The sequence below is a fragment of the Sphaeramia orbicularis genome, chromosome 17 (assembly GCF_902148855.1).
Source record: "Sphaeramia orbicularis chromosome 17, fSphaOr1.1, whole genome shotgun sequence".
In the NCBI taxonomy this organism is placed as follows: Eukaryota; Metazoa; Chordata; class Actinopteri; order Kurtiformes; family Apogonidae; genus Sphaeramia; species Sphaeramia orbicularis.
This window is the reverse complement of record NC_043973.1, coordinates 35,696,267-35,716,849: the sequence shown is the minus strand read 5'-3', so window position 1 is coordinate 35,716,849 and position 20,583 is coordinate 35,696,267. Positions and strand designations below refer to the sequence as shown.

The 20,583-nt window shown below is 35.8% G+C and overlaps 1 protein-coding gene across 1 annotated transcript in view; it reads left to right on the top strand.

The window, feature by feature from the left end:
- The first annotated feature begins 2,527 nt into the window (after positions 1-2,527).
- The window catches only part of LOC115437056 (protein crumbs homolog 1-like), a 31,885-nt gene continuing 13,829 nt past the window's right edge, over positions 2,528-20,583 (top strand). Inside the window, exons 1-4 of the mRNA XM_030160134.1 lie at positions 2,528-2,713; positions 5,482-6,441; positions 15,605-16,155; positions 18,956-19,121. Of these exons, the coding sequence (XP_030015994.1) occupies positions 2,665-2,713; positions 5,482-6,441; positions 15,605-16,155; positions 18,956-19,121 (1,726 nt within the window). The 5' untranslated portion in view covers positions 2,528-2,664. The remainder of the gene's footprint in view (positions 2,714-5,481; positions 6,442-15,604; positions 16,156-18,955; positions 19,122-20,583) is intronic.

Genomic DNA, 20,583 nt, shown 5'->3' with positions numbered 1-20,583 from the left:
CATTTTGTTATTTCAGATGAACCAAAAAAACCCAAAACAAAACAAAAAAACACAACCTTTTTATTATAATTAATTTATTTCTCTTACTTGCTAAATTTTGTATTCACAAATGTAAGTTCTGTAACTCAAAACCAAATATTATGTATTTTTTGAAAGATGTTGAACTTTATTTAAAGCTGTTTGATAAATCTGGAAACAAAAAGGCTATTAAAAAAAGTCATCAGTATTTGCTCTGATTTGGACATTGTATTGTAGTATATCCCCCCTGGCAAACTTTTTATGTTATTTTCTTGTTGTATACAACGTCTGTATACTCTACCTCATTCAACAGAGAAAAGAAAAAAAAGAAACACATCCATTATTTTCTCCTGTTAACAATGAAAAAATAAATAAATAAATAGCATTTTTTGTGTGTGTCTGTCTGATGCAGCCACAGCTTTTGAAGTACACAAAAATATTTTTCTGCAAATATGAGATTGAGATTGTGTAAAATTGATTTTTATACATTTATTTGACTCAAATACGTCACAGTACTCCAGTTTAAATTCTATTGATATGTTTTCCTGCAACAACTTATGGTAATTAATTTTGCTGTCACTCATTTTAATCATTATAAAAAGTATACGTATAGTTGTAAGTGTACAGAATTAGGTCAATATTAGATTTGTAGGTTCAGTAAAGTTATAATGGCCTCACATATGCATTTCTCAGTCTTTGTATTAAGAGACGATCTGCATATATGGGAAATACGTGCAGCAGTAAATATATTATGTAATATGATGCGTCGGTGCGGGTTATACTTCGCAACTGCTTATAAAGTAGTTGAAGTGAGCCCAGTTTTAATGTTGTACAGCAGTAATTTGAAACATACATAATAAAAATGTATCCGAATTCATCACATATAATTATAAAACACTGACAAGAACCAATTTTCTGCACAATATGCACATATATTGGCCTTATCGACTAGCATCATATATGGACATACAAGTATTAAATATAGTGTGATGAAGGCCTTAAAGACAAAAAATAAAAAAATAAAAAAGGTGAATTACTTTTCATGATGAAGATTTCTTTGTTTCCATGGCACCAACAGGGAATAAATAACTACAAAAATAACCAATCGCATCTTCTTCCAACGCTGAAAACAACATTGTCCTCAACTGTACAAATTTTAAAATAGTACGACTAAAAACAGCAGTTAAACCATTAGTAAGCCTATAACTGAATAATTGAAGGACACCCCATGACAAGACAAACTACCGTATTCGTCAAGATGCCAGAGGACTTTCATGACAAAGAGACTTCCCATTATAGACGCAATGACCTCAAAAACTAGGCTTTTGTCCAACCACCTGCTGGGGCCAAAAGTCTTCCACTGAAACACACGCTAGTACATGTGGGAATGCACACGTGTATCTGTTTATGTAAAGAGTACCCCAAGATGATCAGAAAAATAAGTCAAATAAAACTACATTTTTTAGGAGGTGTGTGCTTCATTGATTTTTTTTTTTTTTTGTTCAAAGTGTTTTTTATTACATATCAAGTCACAGAAAAGTATAATACAGTCATTGTTCTTTTTTGTTTTTAAACCCAAACCCATGAACATTCCCACCCTGTTGCACAAAAAAAGGATTATTGACTATAAGAATAATAAATAAATAAGGAATACGGATATTAGTCACAGACTTAATAAGACTATTGTGGAATAAGTGAGGGCTCTACCTTTTTATGTGATTCAGAACAGGTTGCCAGGTTCTGAAAAACTTATTGGCACATCCTCTTATAGAATATCTGATTTTTTTCCAATGTTAAATGATGTAAAAGATCTAGAAACAAAGATTTAAATGTTGGAGGTTGTTTATCTTTCCATTTTAGTAGTATTAGTCTACGAGCTAGAAGAGTGGTGAAGGCAATTAGATTTTTGGTTCAAATGAAAAGAATGTGATGTAATGCCAAATATTGCAATTGTTACCTCAGGTTCAATATGAGACCCTGTTACATCAGAAAGAAATTTAAATATAGACTGACAAAAGTTTTTCAGTTTTGAACAAAACCAGAACATTTGAGACAGTGTGGCCGGTTCAGCTTCACAACGATCTCAAGTAGGATTCAAGTCCGATTTAATTTTTGTCAACTTCACATTCGACCAATGCAGTCTGTGAACCACTGTGAACTGAATTACTCTGTGTCTTAAACAGATTGAGGATGAGTGAATGTTGTGAAGTATAGATTGCCATACATCTTCAGATTTTTGATGTAATATTCTGTAACATAGGACTAGAGTTGTACAAAAAACATAGAAACTAATCTGCATTTTGTGCTTATGCTAATGGACCGTTTGTGGAAAAACTTATTAACCGTCACCTCAGTTGTCACTTCAGCGTATTTTACCGTTCACACCAGGAAAGATGTGTGCAGTTGCTCAAATTAGCCTCCAGAACCCCTCCCTTTGCCAGCACATTTAATGTGTAAGTCAGCGTAAGTGCATTAGCTTAATCCCTCCTATCTGGCTTGCAGCGCTCCCAAGCATTTCACTGAACACACACATGTACTGAGGAGTAGGATGAAGATGGAGCTGCACACAAGTATTCACCGCCTGTAGTTGATATAACATGAAGATTTTACCAAATATCTTCCAGTTTTGAGGATTTGGAAAGGACAATGTTGACATTCACTGTGCACGTTTGGATATTATGGTTGCTTTATGCAGGTAATCTTTGGATCTTTAATATTAGTAAATGTGTAGGTGTTGTTTCAGTAGAGTCTTATCTGATTTTTTTTTTTTTACATTTACAAATATTCTTTTAGCTCTGATGCTCAAAAATTGTGGAGTAAAATACACAACAGCACTGTTCATGTGCTGTAAATTTCCGTTTCATGCCATATTTACAGTTTGGAAGCTTTATAAAGAAATTATAACTGTTATCCCTAACAGTTACTGCTAAAAATAATATAATTAAATGAGTAATCAAAATGTTTATGATTACAAAGAGAATAGTTAAATTTGTTTTTGTGGTTTTGCTTTAAAATCACTATGTTCTAGTGTTAATTCAGGTTAGACTGTAGATCTCGAAATCAAATGAATGAAAACAGTTCCATTTCTTATTGCATTTTCAACTAGTATTTTGTAATGTATATATTTTTATTATGCTTCAGTGCTGTGTAGGCATTACACATTCAGACATTATAACTGCTACTGCAAAAAAAAGGAATTTAAACAAAGTATTTAAAAAAAAAAAAGCAGAGTTTTTAGCACATGAGATTTAATCCTTTTGATGAAGTTCTTCAATCAGAAAAATAACAAATATACACATATGCAACTTTGTCTCAGTAAGATGTTCTAGGTAGTAACCAACACACCTTTTTAGAAAAAAAATTATTTTAACCCATAAAGATCAATTTCTACTTTTGTGTCAGTTCTCAAGTGAATTTTTCTCTCTCTTTAACCTTTCTTAAGCAATTTATCACCATCTATTATAATATTGTCTTCTATATTTTGCATTTTTCACTGTAAATCATGTATTTTCCAATATTTAATTCCCCATATTTAATTGAGATGTTCATGAAAACCCAAAGTAGATTCAAAAGTTATTACATCAAAACAGAGAAAACTGAAGAAAAAGTGAATTTTTCAGCAAATATATTATTAATTGAACATAAACCAAGTGTCTCCATCCACTGTCATTGATCCAACTCCATGGGTTTTACTGGTGAATCAATGTTGTAGAAGATGACAGTGTTTCCATGGTAACTACGGAGCCATTGAACATCCAAATGGGTCATATCTGATGACCATCAAAAGATGATAAACTGCATTTTACACCAATTATTTACATGTATTGATAGTGGATCAACAGGTAGATCATCAGTAGATGGTTTTGGGTGCCAATGGTGTTTTGTGTCTTTATGGGTTAAAGTATAAATTTCTAAAATTCAGAATTCTTAAATTTGGGCAAGTTTTTTTGTTACTGTTTTTTTATGTTATTAAATGGTTAAAACAGTGTTTTTCAACTGTGGGGTCAGGACCCTATGTGGGGTCACCTGTAACTCAAATGGGGCCGCCTGAAATTTCTACTAATTGATTTAAATAACAATAAAAAGTTACTAATAAAAAATATATGGTGAGTTGACAGAGACAATCCCAATCCATAAAAGACATGACAAACTGAAGCTGAAACTGCAGCACTGTGGTTCTGTTTATCTGTCAAATGTTCATTGTGGTCAGTTTCAGATGTTGCAGCTCTTTCATAATTCATAGTTTCAGTTCTTGTTTGTTCAGTATTAATTGTCAGCCTTGTAAATCACAGCTGGACTGACTGTACATATCCTGACCAAGGAAAATCAAATTCTCCCTTTGTGCAGTAATCTACACCTGGATTTACTGCCTCCGTCCATAATAATATACATTATATAGACTAAATGTCATCTAAAATTAATGTTTATTTGGAACATAGTATAACAAACTATTACATGATCACAAACAAATTAATTTTAGCAAAAAAATGTCTGTGTTTTGAAATATCTGGGGTTGCCAGTTAAAATGGGGTCACAAGCCAAAAAAGGTTGGGAACCACAGGATTAAACCTTTATTCTAGTTTTCAGAAATCTAGTCAAGCAAAATCCTTCATAGTTTTTTTGAAGTTCAACCAGACAGTTTTTTTTTTTTTTTTTCATCCAAGAGACTTCATATTCATATTTATTCATTTTCATATTCATCATCAGAAACATTTTCAAGAACAAAACTGAAAAACTATTAAGGATAAACAGTGACCGGGGCAAATGACAACTTACACAAACATTTCACTAAGCAAAACTTGACTATCATAATGTCAGTGTCGCGGCTGTTTGTCATCAAATTTAAATCAACTTAAAAGTGACTGAACTTAGGACTTTAACATAATTCAAATAACCACTGGATGCACCATGGGTTTGTGGTTTACGCAGTCAAAAACAAAATATCCATACCATACATGTATTTCAAAAGGTTTATTTTCAGGATTCATGCAGGTAAACAACAACCAAGGCCTTTTGTGCTGTCTGTCCTGCTCATCCTGTCTGTCTGTCTGTCTGTCTGTCTAGTAAAAAAAAAACATAGGCCCACCCAGGTGCCCATGGTCTAAACCAATAAGAAAACACAAAACCAAAAGGTGCCACATACTAAAGAATGAAAGTAATAACCATGAAAATCAAAAAAAAAATATTCTAAATATTAAACAAACAAAAAACAAACAAAAAATTAACAATTAGCAAAAAAAACTAAATTAGTAAGCAAAAAAATATATTAACTTTGAACAAAAAACTAAATAGACAAACAGCTCCTACAGTCAGATTTCTTTTTCTGTAATATCCTAAAATACAGTTCGTTATCTTTAGTCATATTTAGCTGTTTCTAATCGGACTGTTTTGTTTTTTTTTTGTTTTGTTTTTTTTTGGGTTTTTTTTGACAAATGTCATAATGGGTTGGATTTGTCTTTTTAGGGACTCTCTCAGACAAGAACATAACTGGCTGTGAAGAGCGGCCGTGCCAAAACGGTGGCGTATGTGAGAGCCACAGTGGAGGTTCCAGATGCCTTTGCTCCCGGCAGAGCCAAAACGGGCGTCTGTACGGGGGCGACACCTGCACCGTCGCACTTTCCGGCTGCGACGCCAACCAGTGTGTGAACGGAGGAATATGCTCCCCTCTGCTTGTCGACGGTGAACACACTTACACATGCCTCTGCCTTGCTGGATTCACAGGCCCGACATGCCAGACACCCACTGTGTTTTCATTCGAGTCCCGGGGTTATATGTACATAGACACCCACTTTCTGGATCCACAAGCCCCTGTTAATGTTACATTCAGCTTCAGGACAGCTAGGCTGGTGGGCACCCTCTTACAGCACAGAACAGGTGACCTTCTCCTTAGTGTCGAGCTCAGAGATGGGTATCTGTGCCTCCAGAGTCGCAGAGGTCAAGGATCCAGAACCCTGGTCCAGGAGCCGCTTCCACAGAACCTGTCCAACAGCATGTGGCACACAGTGGAAGCATCTCTCAGTGGTTCCATCAGTCTAATCCGCCTCATTTGCACTGAAGGAAACTGCACAAGAAACACAGGCACTGAGGTCCAGCTGGTTGAACAAGCCCCCGCCCTCCCCAAACCGGGAACAGTGCAGCAAAGCCTGTTCTTCGGGGCAGTGGAGGGGGGCTGGGACCCAGAGGATGTGGCAGACCACCCACCTGGTTTCCTGGGCTGCTTCAGAGACGTGTTTGTGGGTTCTCGTCTGGTGGTGCCTGTCAGGAGCCAGGCCGATTTCCAGGCAAATGTGACGTTGGGATGCAGCGACAGAGACAAGTGCATGGAGAGTCCGTGTCAAAACCGAGGCCGCTGCGTCAGCCTCGGGTGGAGGAGCTACAGCTGTGAATGTCACAGACCGTATGAAGGCACCGACTGCACAGAGGGTACGAAAAACACACTGCGACACACTACAACACACTGTGACACACTTCAACACACTGCGACACACCGCACACACTGTGACACACTGTGACACACTGCAACACACTGCAACACACTATGACACACTACGACACACTGCAACACACTGCACACACTGCAACACACTGTGACACACTGCAACACACTGCAACACACTACGAAACACTGCGACACACTGACACACTGCAACATACTGCAACACACTATGACACACTACGACACACTGCAACACACTGCACACACCGCAACACACTGCACACACTGCAACACACTGTGACACACTGCAACACACTGCAACACACTACAACACACTGCAACACACTACGAAACACTGCGACACACTGACACACTGCAACATACTGCAACACACTGCAACACACTATGACACACTACGACACACTGCAACACACTGCAGCACACTGCAACACACTACGACACACTACGACACACTGCGACACACTACGATGCACTGCAACACACTGCAATACACTACGACACACTGCAACACACTGCAACACACTACAACACACTGCGACACACTGCAACACACTGCAACACACTACAACACACTGCGACACACTGCAACACACTACGACACACCGCGACACACTACAACACACTGCAACACACTGCAATGCATCGCAACATACTGCAACACACTGTGACACACTGCAACACACTACAACACACTACAACATACTGCCACACACTGTGACACACTACGACACACTGCAACACACTGCAACACACCACAACACACCGCAACACACTACAACACACCGCAACACACTACAACACACTGCAACACACTACAACACACTACGACACACTGCAACACACTGCAACACACTACAACACACTGCAACACACCGCAACACACTGCAACACACTATGACACACCACGACACACTACAACACACTGCAATGCATCGCAACATACTGCAACACACTACAACACACCGCCACACACTACAACACATCGCAACACACTGCAACACAAACCCTGGTTTTACAGACAAATCCCGCTACGCATTTGTGGATCTCTCACGGCAGAAGTGTAGCAAAATTCACGTGTGTAAAGAGAGCCAATCGAGAAGCCGCTTGACTTGTAACCAATGATTTGTCTGTATTTCTGGGTCTTGTAGTGAAAATACTTTGACTTTTCAAATCTGATTACACACACACAAGTTGTTTTACACATTTGCAGATTGTTGTACAGACACACAAATCTCATCACGCATTTACAGATTCATTTACACATTTGCAAATCCGACTGCGCACAGACAGATTGAAATACAGACACTCAACTCTCCACACGCATTTGGAAATAATATTGCTACAATAATGGCCCCATAAATTTTGTCGTACTCAGAGAAATGTTTGTCGGAAGTTTTGACCTTATATGTGCAAATGTCGTAACATAACTAGTTATAGATGTAACAAATTAAGAAAGAATTCAAACAGGTTGTAAAAATCCACTTGTGTTTTTTTCCAAAATGAATATAAAATAACTTTGCAGCACCTGGAGGGTTCAAATTCACACTTTATGAACTATTAGGGTCCAAAAACATAAATAAATGAACCACAGACTAATAAAAGTGGGTTTAGCAAAATATGAGCCCTTTAAAAATGTGATGTTTTATTTCTGTCACAACTTCCAATTGATTTTTTTTCTTCCCCAAGTCATTCATCACCATTTCTTATATCTTCCTCTCCATTTTGCATTTTTTAAAAATGTAAATCAGGTATTTTCCGAAATTTTATTCACTGATCATGTAGATGTTCATTAAAGCTCAGAGTAAGTTCAAAGGTTATTTTATCAAAACAGAGAAAACTGAAGAAAAAATGAGTTTTTCAGCAAATATATCATTAACTTCTGACTCTGTTGGATTTCTGTAAACTGACTTCAGAATCTGGCTTTGACCAGCTCTATATGTAAAGTGTCATGAGATAACTGTTGTTAAGATTTGGCACTATATAATGTTTTTTTTCATTCATTCATTAATTTATTTGTTTCGAGCAGAAGAAAAAACTAAATATTTTATGTGTACAAGGAACTAATAGCAGAGAAAATACATTAATAAATAAAGGTGATCAAGACAATATAGCAATTGCCAAGTACACTAGTAATAACAAAATAAATTCAATATGTATCGCTTGGAAAGGAGAGAAGAAAATGTATTAATTATAAATAAAATTTTATTGATTGATTAACTGAACATAAAAGCAAGTATCACTAATTACTGTCATTGGTCAAACTCCATGGGTTTTACCAGTGAATTGATGTTGCAGAGGATGACTGTTTTCATGTTCACTACGGAGCCTCTGTGCATCCAAATGGGTCAAATATGATGACCACGAAAAGCTGAGAAACTGCATTTTACCTGAATTATATACATGTATTCATAGCATTAATGGATCAGAGGATATGAAACATTTCAGATCAGTAGATGATTTTGGACACCAGTGGGTGTTTAGGTCTTCATGGGTTAATTCACCTAATTTTACTTGTGCATATTTTAACGCAGGAAAAATATCATGATTGTTTTGAATGCTTTACAGCTGGGTTGTCAAATATACAGCCTTCATGCCAAAACCGGCGCACTAAAGGGTCTAATCTGACCCCTGGGATGAATTTGCAAAAATATTAAATACACTGGGTTACAAAAAAATGTTTTTTGCAAGTTGTCCAGGTTTTTTCAACTGAATTAGGACCATTTTGTACCGCTAAATCCAAAAATGACATCTGTTTTTCTCAATCAGGTCAGTTTTTTTTTGCTAATTTGATTTGGAAAAATTTGATCTTCTCACAAAATTGATTACATTTTTGTGACTTTATCAGTTGATTTTCTATATAGTTCTCACCCAAAATAGGTTTTAAAAGAAAAAAAATCATTTTCTAACAGGGTTCCTGTTAGGTACAATGGTGTATTCAGAATACGTCAGGCTTATTTTTGCAAGATCTTCTAGTCAAAGCCATTTCATTCACCTGTAATATTAAAAAAAAAACATTAATCATAAATTGGCAAAAGTAAAATCTTCAGAACTCGTTTATTGCAAAAAATATGAAAGAATTTTGTATCATATGATGTGAAAATGTCCATAAATGTAAGCAAAAATGTTAAAAAGCCAATATGTAGCATAGTTCAGAAAGTTGACCTGATTGAGCAAAATTAATGTGATTTTTGGATTCAGCACACCAAAATTATCCTAAATCAGCTCAGAAAACTTAAACAATAAATTTGTTGTTGACCAGTGTAATATCTTTGGTGTCAAACTCGTTTTAGTTCAGGGGTCACATACAGACCACATGTGATCTCAAGTAAAATAAAAGCACAACAACCCTAGAAATAATGACAAGTCCACATTTTTCTCTTGGTTTAATGTGATAGAAGTAAAAATACATTATGAAAATATTTACATTTACAAACTATCCTTTCACAATAGAATGTGAATAACTTGAACAAATATAAACAACCTGAAATTTAGAAAATTAAGTGCAGTTTTAACAATATAATGCCTGTTACTAAGTGTTTTGTGCATTTGTAGACCCACTGTGATCTGGAAGGTGTGTTAATAATAAGTTGGGACATAATATTGTTGAAATTGCATGTATTTTTATTATGAAATTTCAGGTTGTACATGGTTGTTCAGGTTATTCACATTTTCAGAAGTTTTACTAAATAAAAACCAGCCTATAAACTTTACAGAAATGATGATTTGGCATTGATTGTGATAATTCCAAATGTGTGAAATTCTTCTCATAATATTTTTAGCCGTATCATCAAACCATACAATATGTGGATGACATGATGAGTCATTGTTATTTTTATTTTGCAAAGAATTACACTTCTGCACAGAAAATTGCAGACTAAATGTGAAGTTAAATCTATGATATTAACAGTACAAAAGTCAAAGCCATGTGCATTCTTCTCTTTCCTTAACAACAAACAAGTATTTGCACAATCCTGTTCAATCTTCTTATTTACACCCACTTAATAAGCAATAATCTTATTAAATGCACTCTGTTTCAAGGTAATTCTGAAGAGGGAGGAGCTGCAGGCTCCGGAATGTTTTCCCTGAATGTTTTATTTTTAACAACCATAATATTACTGAACACAGAATTTCCTGAATGAATACCTTTCTCAATATATTACATCTTCTAAACTACGTCAGCAGAGGAGGATCCGCACAAATGTCAACCAAAGTAAATAATTTAACTACTTTAATTTGTATTTTCAGTATAAGACACTCAGTCCATATCAAAAAGATGTAGTGTGTAATTGTTGCTGTAAAACCATATTTAGAAAAATAAAGATCCCACTCAAAGTAGGTAATAAGGAAATATAAAAAATATGTAGGTTTTAAGGAATTTGCTCATTTTTGCAAAAAACTTTTTTTTTTTTACAGGCAAAAAATAGACTATTTTCTTGATTTAGAGTGATCCAATGCAATTTTTATTTATTTATTTATTTATTTATTTATTTTTAACACAGATCCGTGACACTATATTCTGATTAACCCTTTCATGCATAGTGGTCACTACAGTGGACAGTTCTTCTCCAGCTGTTCTCTTGTATGAGTTTTGTTTTAGTTCCATATCAGCCAACACAGTGGACGCTCTTGCATCATCCCATACACCGCAATTCATACCATTACTGTAACTTTGGTGTTCTTGATAGACCTGATCTGCATTAACATGTTTGATTGGAAATCAAATGCTTGTTATTAGGCTGTAATTAATGCATTTTTTTTTTTTTTTTTTTTTAACAAAACTCATTTTATGTTATCTTCATGAAGTGAGTAATGACTAGTATTGGAGTATGATAAAATGTGAGAAAACATCAGATTAGCAGCATTAAAAATGTTTTTATTTCACACAGTACATCAGCAAATACATCTTTCTTTGCTTGAAATATTAAACGCATGGTGTCCAACTGAAACTCCATGAAAAACAGGTTCATATATATTTTTTTGGTGAACGCACTGTTTTTTCTTTTAATGCTCAAGAGAAATAAAAACACTCAGAAAAAAAATCTCATAATTCATGCATGAAAGGGTTGATAAAAGATAAGATCTGCCTCTATTAGTTAATTAATTCCAAGTTTACAACAGCAAAGTACAAAAACACAAGAGCAAAAGAAGTGCAAAATCAAACTAAAGACAACTCAAAAAAGCTGAACACAATTACAGCTGTGCATATGCTGATCATGCCACAGGTTGGATAGGGATACAGGTTGTTGCACGTTAATGCAAAGTGATTATGTATTGGGTCAAGTCGAGTTCAGCCTCAGTCTCGTCTCTGCAGAAATGTCTCAGTATCTATAAAGAGAGACAGGCTTCAGGACGGTAAAGTTAGCCAGTAGACTGCAAAGGAGATTACACAGACAGTAGAAATAGAACAATGTTCAGTCATGCAATTAGAAGGCATCCAGCCACAGCTGAAGGAGGGATTAAAAAAACGTGGGTTCATTAGCTGATCTGCCGTGACTTTGACGAGTTAGAGATTCCCCTTGACTCGCATTTATTTACTACTTTCACTGAAGTACTTGTACATTATTAGAGTATTTCCATTTTATACAGCTTTATACTTTTACTACTCCAAAACATCTCAGAGGCAAATATTGCATTTTTTTTGTTATGAATACACAAAGCTTGAACCCAAATGCACGAGCAGAGACAAAACAAGCTTAGTTTGAGTATTTATTCACTAAAATATAAAAGCAACAAAAATATCTTCACAACCGTGGAATCAAAAAATTAACACAAAAATCTTCTCAAACAAGGTATCAAAACATGAACAAAAAGATCTTCTCAGACGAGGTATCACAAAAAAATTTAACTTAAAGGTCTTCACAAACATGGTATCAAAAATTAACACAAAAATCTTCTCAGTTGAGGTATCAAAAAATTTAACAGAAAGATCTTCACAAATGTGGAATCAATAGACTCACAAAGCAGCACAGAGGAACCGGAAAAGATCAAGGGAGAGCTTGACTTAGCTTGGCATGAAAGACGCACTGACAGCAGACACAAGGAGAGGAGGGAATATAAAAGTAAAGAGGTGATGAGCCCCAGGTGAAGACGATCAAGGGAATCAGGGAGGACACAGACAAGACAGACACAGTGCACACAGACGAACAAAGCCCCGCACTGAAATAAAACAGGAAATGAACCAAACCAACTAACAGAAACTGTTAACACCACTGAGGGCGGTGCATCACACTTTTTACTCCTCTACATTTTTTTTTTTAGATTAGATTAGATTAGATTCCTTTATAAAATAAATACATAAATAAATACAATGACATTTTAAAGCACAAGGTAAAAACGGGACCCATAAAAAGTATAAGAACAATAAATACTAAAGAATAAATTATAATTCCATTCATACTCCACACCCACACTACACAGGTAGTGCCTGAAAATGATATGCAATGATCATAAAATAAACCATTCTTGCAAAAAAAAAATAGTCCCAGATTTTTGCACAGGCCTTATGTGTCCATGTCCATGTTTATTTCTCTAACTGCTGGAGTTTCATTTCAGATTTTATGTTAAATTGAAGGATAAAATGTTTATTTATGGGCTGATTGTAAAATTCTCCTCATTCTTAAGTTACATAAGCTAAAAACAGTTTATGTTTTTATGTATGAAAGTTTATGTCTGGAACTATTTAATGTACTGCTGCCTATTTTAGCCAGGACACTCATGGAAAAAATATTTTTAATCTCAATAAGGTTTTCCTGCTTAAATAAATAAATATACAGGGTGGGGAAGCAAAATTTACAATATTTTGAGGCAGGGATTGAAAGACAGTGTATGACCAGTTAGTTTATTGAAAGTCATGAGAGTTTATTTGCCACAAGAAAATTGACATAATAGAAAATGTTTTTATTCTATGTGTCCTCCTTCTTTCTCAATAAATGCCTTCACACGCTTCCTGAAACTTGCGCAAGTGTTCCTCAAATATTTGGGTGACAACTTCTCCCATTTTTCTTTAATAGTATCTTCCAGACTTTCTGGTAATAGTTTTGCTCATAGTCATTCTCTTCTTTCCATTATAAACAATCTTTATGGACACTCCAACTATTTTTGAAATCTCCTTTGGTGTGACGAGTGCATTCAGCAAATCACACACTCTTTGACGTTTGCTTTCCTGATTACTCATATGGGCAAAAGTTTCTGAAAAGGTATGGATAATAGTGTTAGGTATGATTATGACATCAATATATGTTTGGTTTCAAAACAATTGACGTAGTGCCTGCTGAGAAAAAACAACTAAATGTTCATTGTAAATTTTGCTTCCCCACCCTGTAGATATAAATATAAATGTAAATAAAATAATAATAAAATAAAACAGTATAGGATCTGCTGGAAATGCAGTCAGAAAGCAGTTTTTACTCATCTCATGAAAAGTTGACTTTTTAAATATACCTGGACAGTAACATTACACATATACAGTGTGATTTATTACTGTAGATCTAATTTCCCAAGAGTACATAAAGCAGGCCAACCTTAACCCATAAAGACCCAAACATCCACCGGCAACTAAAACTATCTACTGATCTAAAATGTTTAATAACTTCTGATCCATTAATCCTATCAATACATGTAAATAATTGGTGTAAAATGCATTTTGTCATCTTTTCATGGTCATCAGATATGACCCATTTGGACGTTCAGAGGCTTCGTAGTTGCCGTGGAAACACTGTCATCTTCTACAACAGTGATTCACTAGTAAAACCTATGGAATCGGATCAATGACAGTGAATGGACACACTTATTTTTATGTTCAGTTATTGATATCTCAGCTGAAAAATTCACTTTTTCTTCAGTTTTTTCTGTTTTCAATATAATAACCCTCAACTTTACTCCGATCTTTAATGAACATCTGCATGATCAGTAAATTAAATGTAGAAAAATACATGATTTACACTGAAAAAAAAAGCAAAACAAGGAAGATAATATTACAATAAATGGTAATAAATCACTTAAGAAATGTTAAATATAGAGAAAGATTCATTTGGGAACTGCCTCAAAAGTATCACTGGGTCTTTGTGGGTTAAATAGCAGTAAAATTAAATATACACATAAAGCAGCAGTTCAGTGTATCATAATACATCACATAGTTAAAAAAAAAAAAACCACTATAATGCACAATAACTCCTTTCACTTTTCTTATTTTCTCTATTTTTTGCAAATAATATTAATAGAGTAAGGTTTTGAATGCAGAACATTTATTCTTTTGGAATATTTATGTGTTAATGATCTGAATCCCACCAAACAACAGCAGCTTGAGATTTTGTAAACAACACTGAAGACACTGAACAAAATGAAGATGTTTATATGATGTGGTGGGTTGGAACCAAAAGCCCATCATTGATTCCAGTTTGACCGTCACCAGATGGAAACAGCAGAATATCACAGAACATCGCAGAATAGCCTTAGTGTTATTTTCATGCAAACATAGTCAGTATTGACTGACTTTTCAGCTTTAAAAACATTTGTTAAAAAGCTATTAAAAAGTAGTCAGAAGTAATATGTTACACTACTTTGAAGAACGAATTAGGAATCTGTAGGTTATTACATTTCAATAGTAAGGAGTAAAAGAAGTAGAAGAGGTTTAAAAAAAAAAAGGGACAGTGAAATGTAAGAATAATGGGTGAAGTAAAAATGAAAATAGAAACTTAAATGCAACATCAGTAAAAGTACAGAAAATTAATTCAGGACTTAATAATAAAAAAGAAAAGATACTTTGCCAAAGGCATTTAAAAGACAATAAATACTGATGTGAAATTGTTTATTATGGATTTTTGAAAATACATTTTTAAAATATGTTTTATATTCATATATTATTTATTGTGGATTTTTTTTTTATATATATATATTATTTATTACAGATTTTTATAAGTTTTTATACTATTTTATTCTGTCTACAAGTGTTTTATCTGTGTGTTGTTGTTTTTTTTTTTTGTCATTTTATCATTCCCATCATTTAAATGACCCATAAAGAATCCTAATCTGAATCTGAATCTGACATTTCTCATGCAGGTTATATATATATATATATTTTTATTAAATAGTTCTCTGACTTCTTCCACTCTCTTTTCTTTGCCCATGTAGAGTATGTCACTGCCAGGTTTGGAAACAAAGACCTGCAGAGTTACGCCGTCTTCTCATTGGACGGTTCCCCAGGCGATGCCGTGACCGTGTCCATGTTCATCCGGACCCGTCAGCCCAGAGGCCTGCTCCTCGTCCTGGCCAACAGCACCAGCCAGTACCTCCGCCTGTGGATGGAGGACGGCAGGGTCAAAGTCCAGGTCCACAACTTTGAAACCCTGGTCGGCCGGACCGTGGTCAACGACGGCCACTTCCACCTGGTGACTGTCAAACTGGACGCATCGATGGCCTTTTTGTTCCAGTCCACCCAGATCCAGGCCACGATGCACGTGAGGAACATTCAAGCCCACCAGGGGGATCAGGTGTTCGTCGGGGGTCTCCCAGATCCAAGGGCCTCTGCGTCGTTTGGGGGCTACTTTAAGGGATGTGTCCAGGATCTGAGGGTCAACACCAGACGGCTTCAGTTCTATCCCATAACTACTTCAGTGGAGTCGAACCAGCTGAGGGAACTGGTTCATGTGGAACGAGGATGCAGCAGCGATAACGCCTGTGCTGTGAGTGGTTTACAGAGCAGACCATAAGAACTGAAAACTCATATGACAATGATCATGTGGCGAGGGAAACAGCTGATTCAGTCATATGAAGTCAAAATCTTTCACTTTATTTATTTATGTATTTTAATAACAAAATTGCTTCACAAGTAACCATGCTAATCTACTCTATATCACTCTCACTCAGGTACATGTGTTATTGTCCCAACACAATCTTTCACTTTATTACAGGGTGGGGAAGCAAAATTTACAATATTTTGAGGCAGGGATTGAAAGACAGTGTATGACCAATTAGTTTATTGAAAGTCATGAGAATTTATTTGCCACAAGAAAATTTACATCATAGAAAATGTTTTTATTCTATGTGTCCTCCTTCTTTCTCAATAACTGCCTTCACACGCTTCCTGAAACTTGCGCAAGTGTTCCTCAAATATTCGGGTGACAACTTCTCCCATTCTTCTTTAATAGTATCTTCCAGACTTTCTCGTGATAGTTTTGCTCATAGTCATTCTCTTCTTTCCATTATAAACAGTCTTTATGGACACTCCAACTATTTTTGAAATCTCCTTTGGTGTGACGAGTGCATTCAGCAAATCACACACTCTTTAACATTTGCTTTCCTGATTACTCATATGGGCAAAAGTTTCTGAAAAGGTATGGATAATAGTGTTAGGTATGATTATGACATCAATATATGTTTGGTTTCAAAACAATTGACGTAGTGCCTGCTGAGAAAAAACAACTAAATGTTCATTGTAAATTTTGCTTCCCCACCCTGTAGAAAATGAACTGAACTACTAAGTCAAAATAGCAAAAGAAAGAAAAAGGAAAAACCTGGATCACTGAACATCAACATAACTAAACTAATAAAAATGTAGTTTGAACTGATTTCATTTTATTTTTTCAACTTATTAATACTCACCTCATTATTTCTAATCACACTATTCATTGATTTATTGATTGTTGGAGTGATTGATTGATTCTTTCATTCTTTTATTCATTTGGTTTTTTTTTTAATTTAACCCTTTCATGCATGAATTATGAGAACCTTAATGGGTCAAAGCACAGTAATGTCTCATCAGAGAGCGAACTTTAATTGATTGGCATGCCAACATTTATTTCATCATAAAGTAGCTCCTTGTTTTGGATAATCCCTTATGGTCCAACTAAAGCAAAGATGAATTTAAAAGTAAAAATGTGGGTCAAATTGCCTCTAAAATGTCTCGTCAGAGAGATTTTGAATACCGAATTTTGACCCTAATCAAGTTATTTTTCCTGAGTGTTTTTATTCCTCTTTAGGCCTGAAAAAAACAATGCAATTAAAAAATTTTGTATTAAACTTTTTTCATGGAGTTGCAAAAATAGTCACTCAGCTGGACATCATGCATTTAATTTTTGAAGCAAAGAAACATGTATTTACTGATACACTGTGTGAAAAGTATGAAATACATTTTTTAATGCTGCTAATCTGATATTTGTCACATTTTAACATGCTCTAATATTAGTTATTACTCACTTTATGGAGATAATATGCAAAAAAAAATTGTTTAAGAAAAATGGTTAATTACAGTCTATTAACAAAAACAAGCAATTGATTTACACTCAAACCTGTTAGTGCAGATCAGGTTTATCAAAAACAGCAAAGTTACAGTAATGGTATGAATGTCAGTGTATGGGATGATGTATAGGTGTCCACTGTGTTGGCTGATATGGAACTAAAACAATAAAATCCATGAATATACAAGAGAACAGCTGGAGAAGAACTGTCCACTGGAGTGACCACTATGCATGAAAGGGTTAAACCATTGGAGAACATATTCATGGAAAACCTTATGTTTCATGGTGCCAAGATACATAATGAAATGAACATGAAGCATAAAGGAGTACAACATGATCACAGTTATAAAGTGGTAAAATAAGGTAAAAAAAAAAAAAAAAAAAAAGTAGTTCCAGGCACAGTAAACCCCGCCCCTCGCATGTATTGCATCTTATCTTGGCATGGATCCGGCTGATGTCGTCATGTTTATGCGTGTGCTGATGTCAGCATATCAATTGCCTCTATATACGTACCAAGTTTGAAGTAAATTGAAACAAAATTGATGTTTTAATAGAAGTGAAATCTCGCCCATTGTAAGTAAATGGGAGAAAAAAGAAAGATGTAAAAAATTCATTAAAAAATTTGAACTTTGACTTACTTTTCTCAAAATTTAATGACATCTATTCTGGATCACTGGCAATCTATAAACCCAATTTGGTATGAATTCAACCACTAGTTTTGCTGCTAGAGAGTTAGTAAACAAACCAAACCAAAAACAATACCCCTTGCCTGCCCTTCAGGGGGTGGAGTAAAATCAACTTTTAAGACATGTTCAGAATTGTAAACATTAAAAGTAAAACCAGTTACAAACAAGAGCAGCTAAACTCGATAAAATTACCAATTGAAGCCTGTAAATGTCTGGATTTAAGATTTTGTTTAAAGTAGGAAATAAAGTTCTTTCTTTTAAGCTTGAGACTAAACAAATGTATGGTGTAACAGTAACTGAACAAATTTGTAGTGAATCAGTGCTAACAGTTATATGTAAAATGACAGAAATGCAGCAGGATCACACACATTTGTGTTTTTTTTATTGCTCTTTTTTCACATAAAGACAATAAATCCACTTAATAAGCCATGAACTGCTATCAGCCAGTACAGATAGTTTGTAAAAGGTTGATGTAATCCAGCCAAGAACAGTCCTAGTCCTACTAACTCATCTGAATTCCGGTTATACACCGTTAATACCTGGTGGGTCTTCCTCCATAGGTGAACCCCTGTCTCAATGACGGTGTGTGTTACTCCATGTGGGACGACTTCATCTGTAACTGCCCCCCCAACACTGCAGGACAGCGCTGTGAGGAGGTGAAATGGTGCGCGTTGTCGCCCTGTCCCACGTCGGCCGTTTGCCAGCCTCGCTCTCAGGGCTTCGAATGTGAGTCTGCTGACATATTCATCACACTTTTTAATAATAAGTGGTTCCAGGCACAACAAACCCCGCCCCTCGCATGTATTGGGGTGGCCATGGCTCAGATGGTAGAGCGGGTCAGCCAATAACTGAAGGGTTGGCGGCTCGAATCTCGCTCTCTCCTAGTCAGTCTGTTGTGTCCTTGGGCAAGACACTTCACCCTCCTTCCCTCCAGTGCCACTCATACTGGTGTATGAATGTTTGGTGGTGGTGGTGGGAGGGGCCGTAGGCACTGATTGGCAGCCACACTTCTGTCAGTCTGCCCCAGGACAACTGTGGATACAGATGTAGTTTACCACCACCAGAGGGAGAATGTGAGAACGAATGGAAAATGGGTCAATAATGTAAAGCGCTTTGAGTGACCAAAAAAGCGCTATAGAAATCTAATCCATTATTATTATGTATCTTATTTTGGCATTGATCCAGCTGATGTCATCATGTCTGTGCGTGTGGTGATACCAGCATATCAACTGCTTCTATAAACATGCCAAGTCTGAACTAAATTTAAACCAAATTTATGTTTTCATAGACATTTGAAATTTCACCCCATTATAAGTAAATGGGAAGAAAAAAAAAAATAAAATTCTTACAAAATTTGAACTTTGACCTACTCTTGCCAAAATGTTACCACATCTATTCTGGGTCACTGGTGAGCTATAAACAAAATTTGGTATGAATTCAACCAATAGTTTTGCTGCTACAGACATGTGAACTTTCGCCCAATGTAGTCATTTGCCCGATAAAGGGTTAATACTGAAAATAAACCTGATAAACCAGCTAGAAGCACTCGGAGAGCGCAGACCTCTGCCAAGGCAGATCAGTGCCCCAGATTTGGATGAAAATTTCAGGAAATGTTGATACTGGCACAAGGAACAAATGATTAAATTTCGGTGGTGATCAGGGGTGGGGTGGGGGGGTCACGGGGGCCCACTGATGGGCCTTGGCAGAGGTCTGTGCTCTCCGAGTGCTTTTCTAGAAAAGACAGCGCAGACTTCCGCCAAGGCCCATCAGTGGGCCCCCGTGCCCCCCACCCCACCCCTGATCACCACCAAAATTTAATCATTTGTTCCTTGTGCCAGTATCAACATTTCCTGAAATTTTCATCCAAATCCGTCCATAACTTTTGAGTTATCTTGCACAAAAACAGACAGACAGACAAACAAACAAACAAACCAACGCCAACAAAAACATAACCTCCTTGGCAGAGGTAAAAATAGTTTTCCACAGGTATTTAAAAGTTGGTAAATACTGATGCAGAGTTTCTCAGGCAGGTCATTTTCCAGCCACAGAGCTGGAATAGTAATAGCTCCTTTTTATTTTTAGTGTGAGCAGGAAAAAAGTCTAATAGTAGAATATGATCTGTGTTATAAATAGTAGATTGTGAACATGCAGTGTTGTTGCCCGCCCCCTGTGCATGCTGTGGGATCCC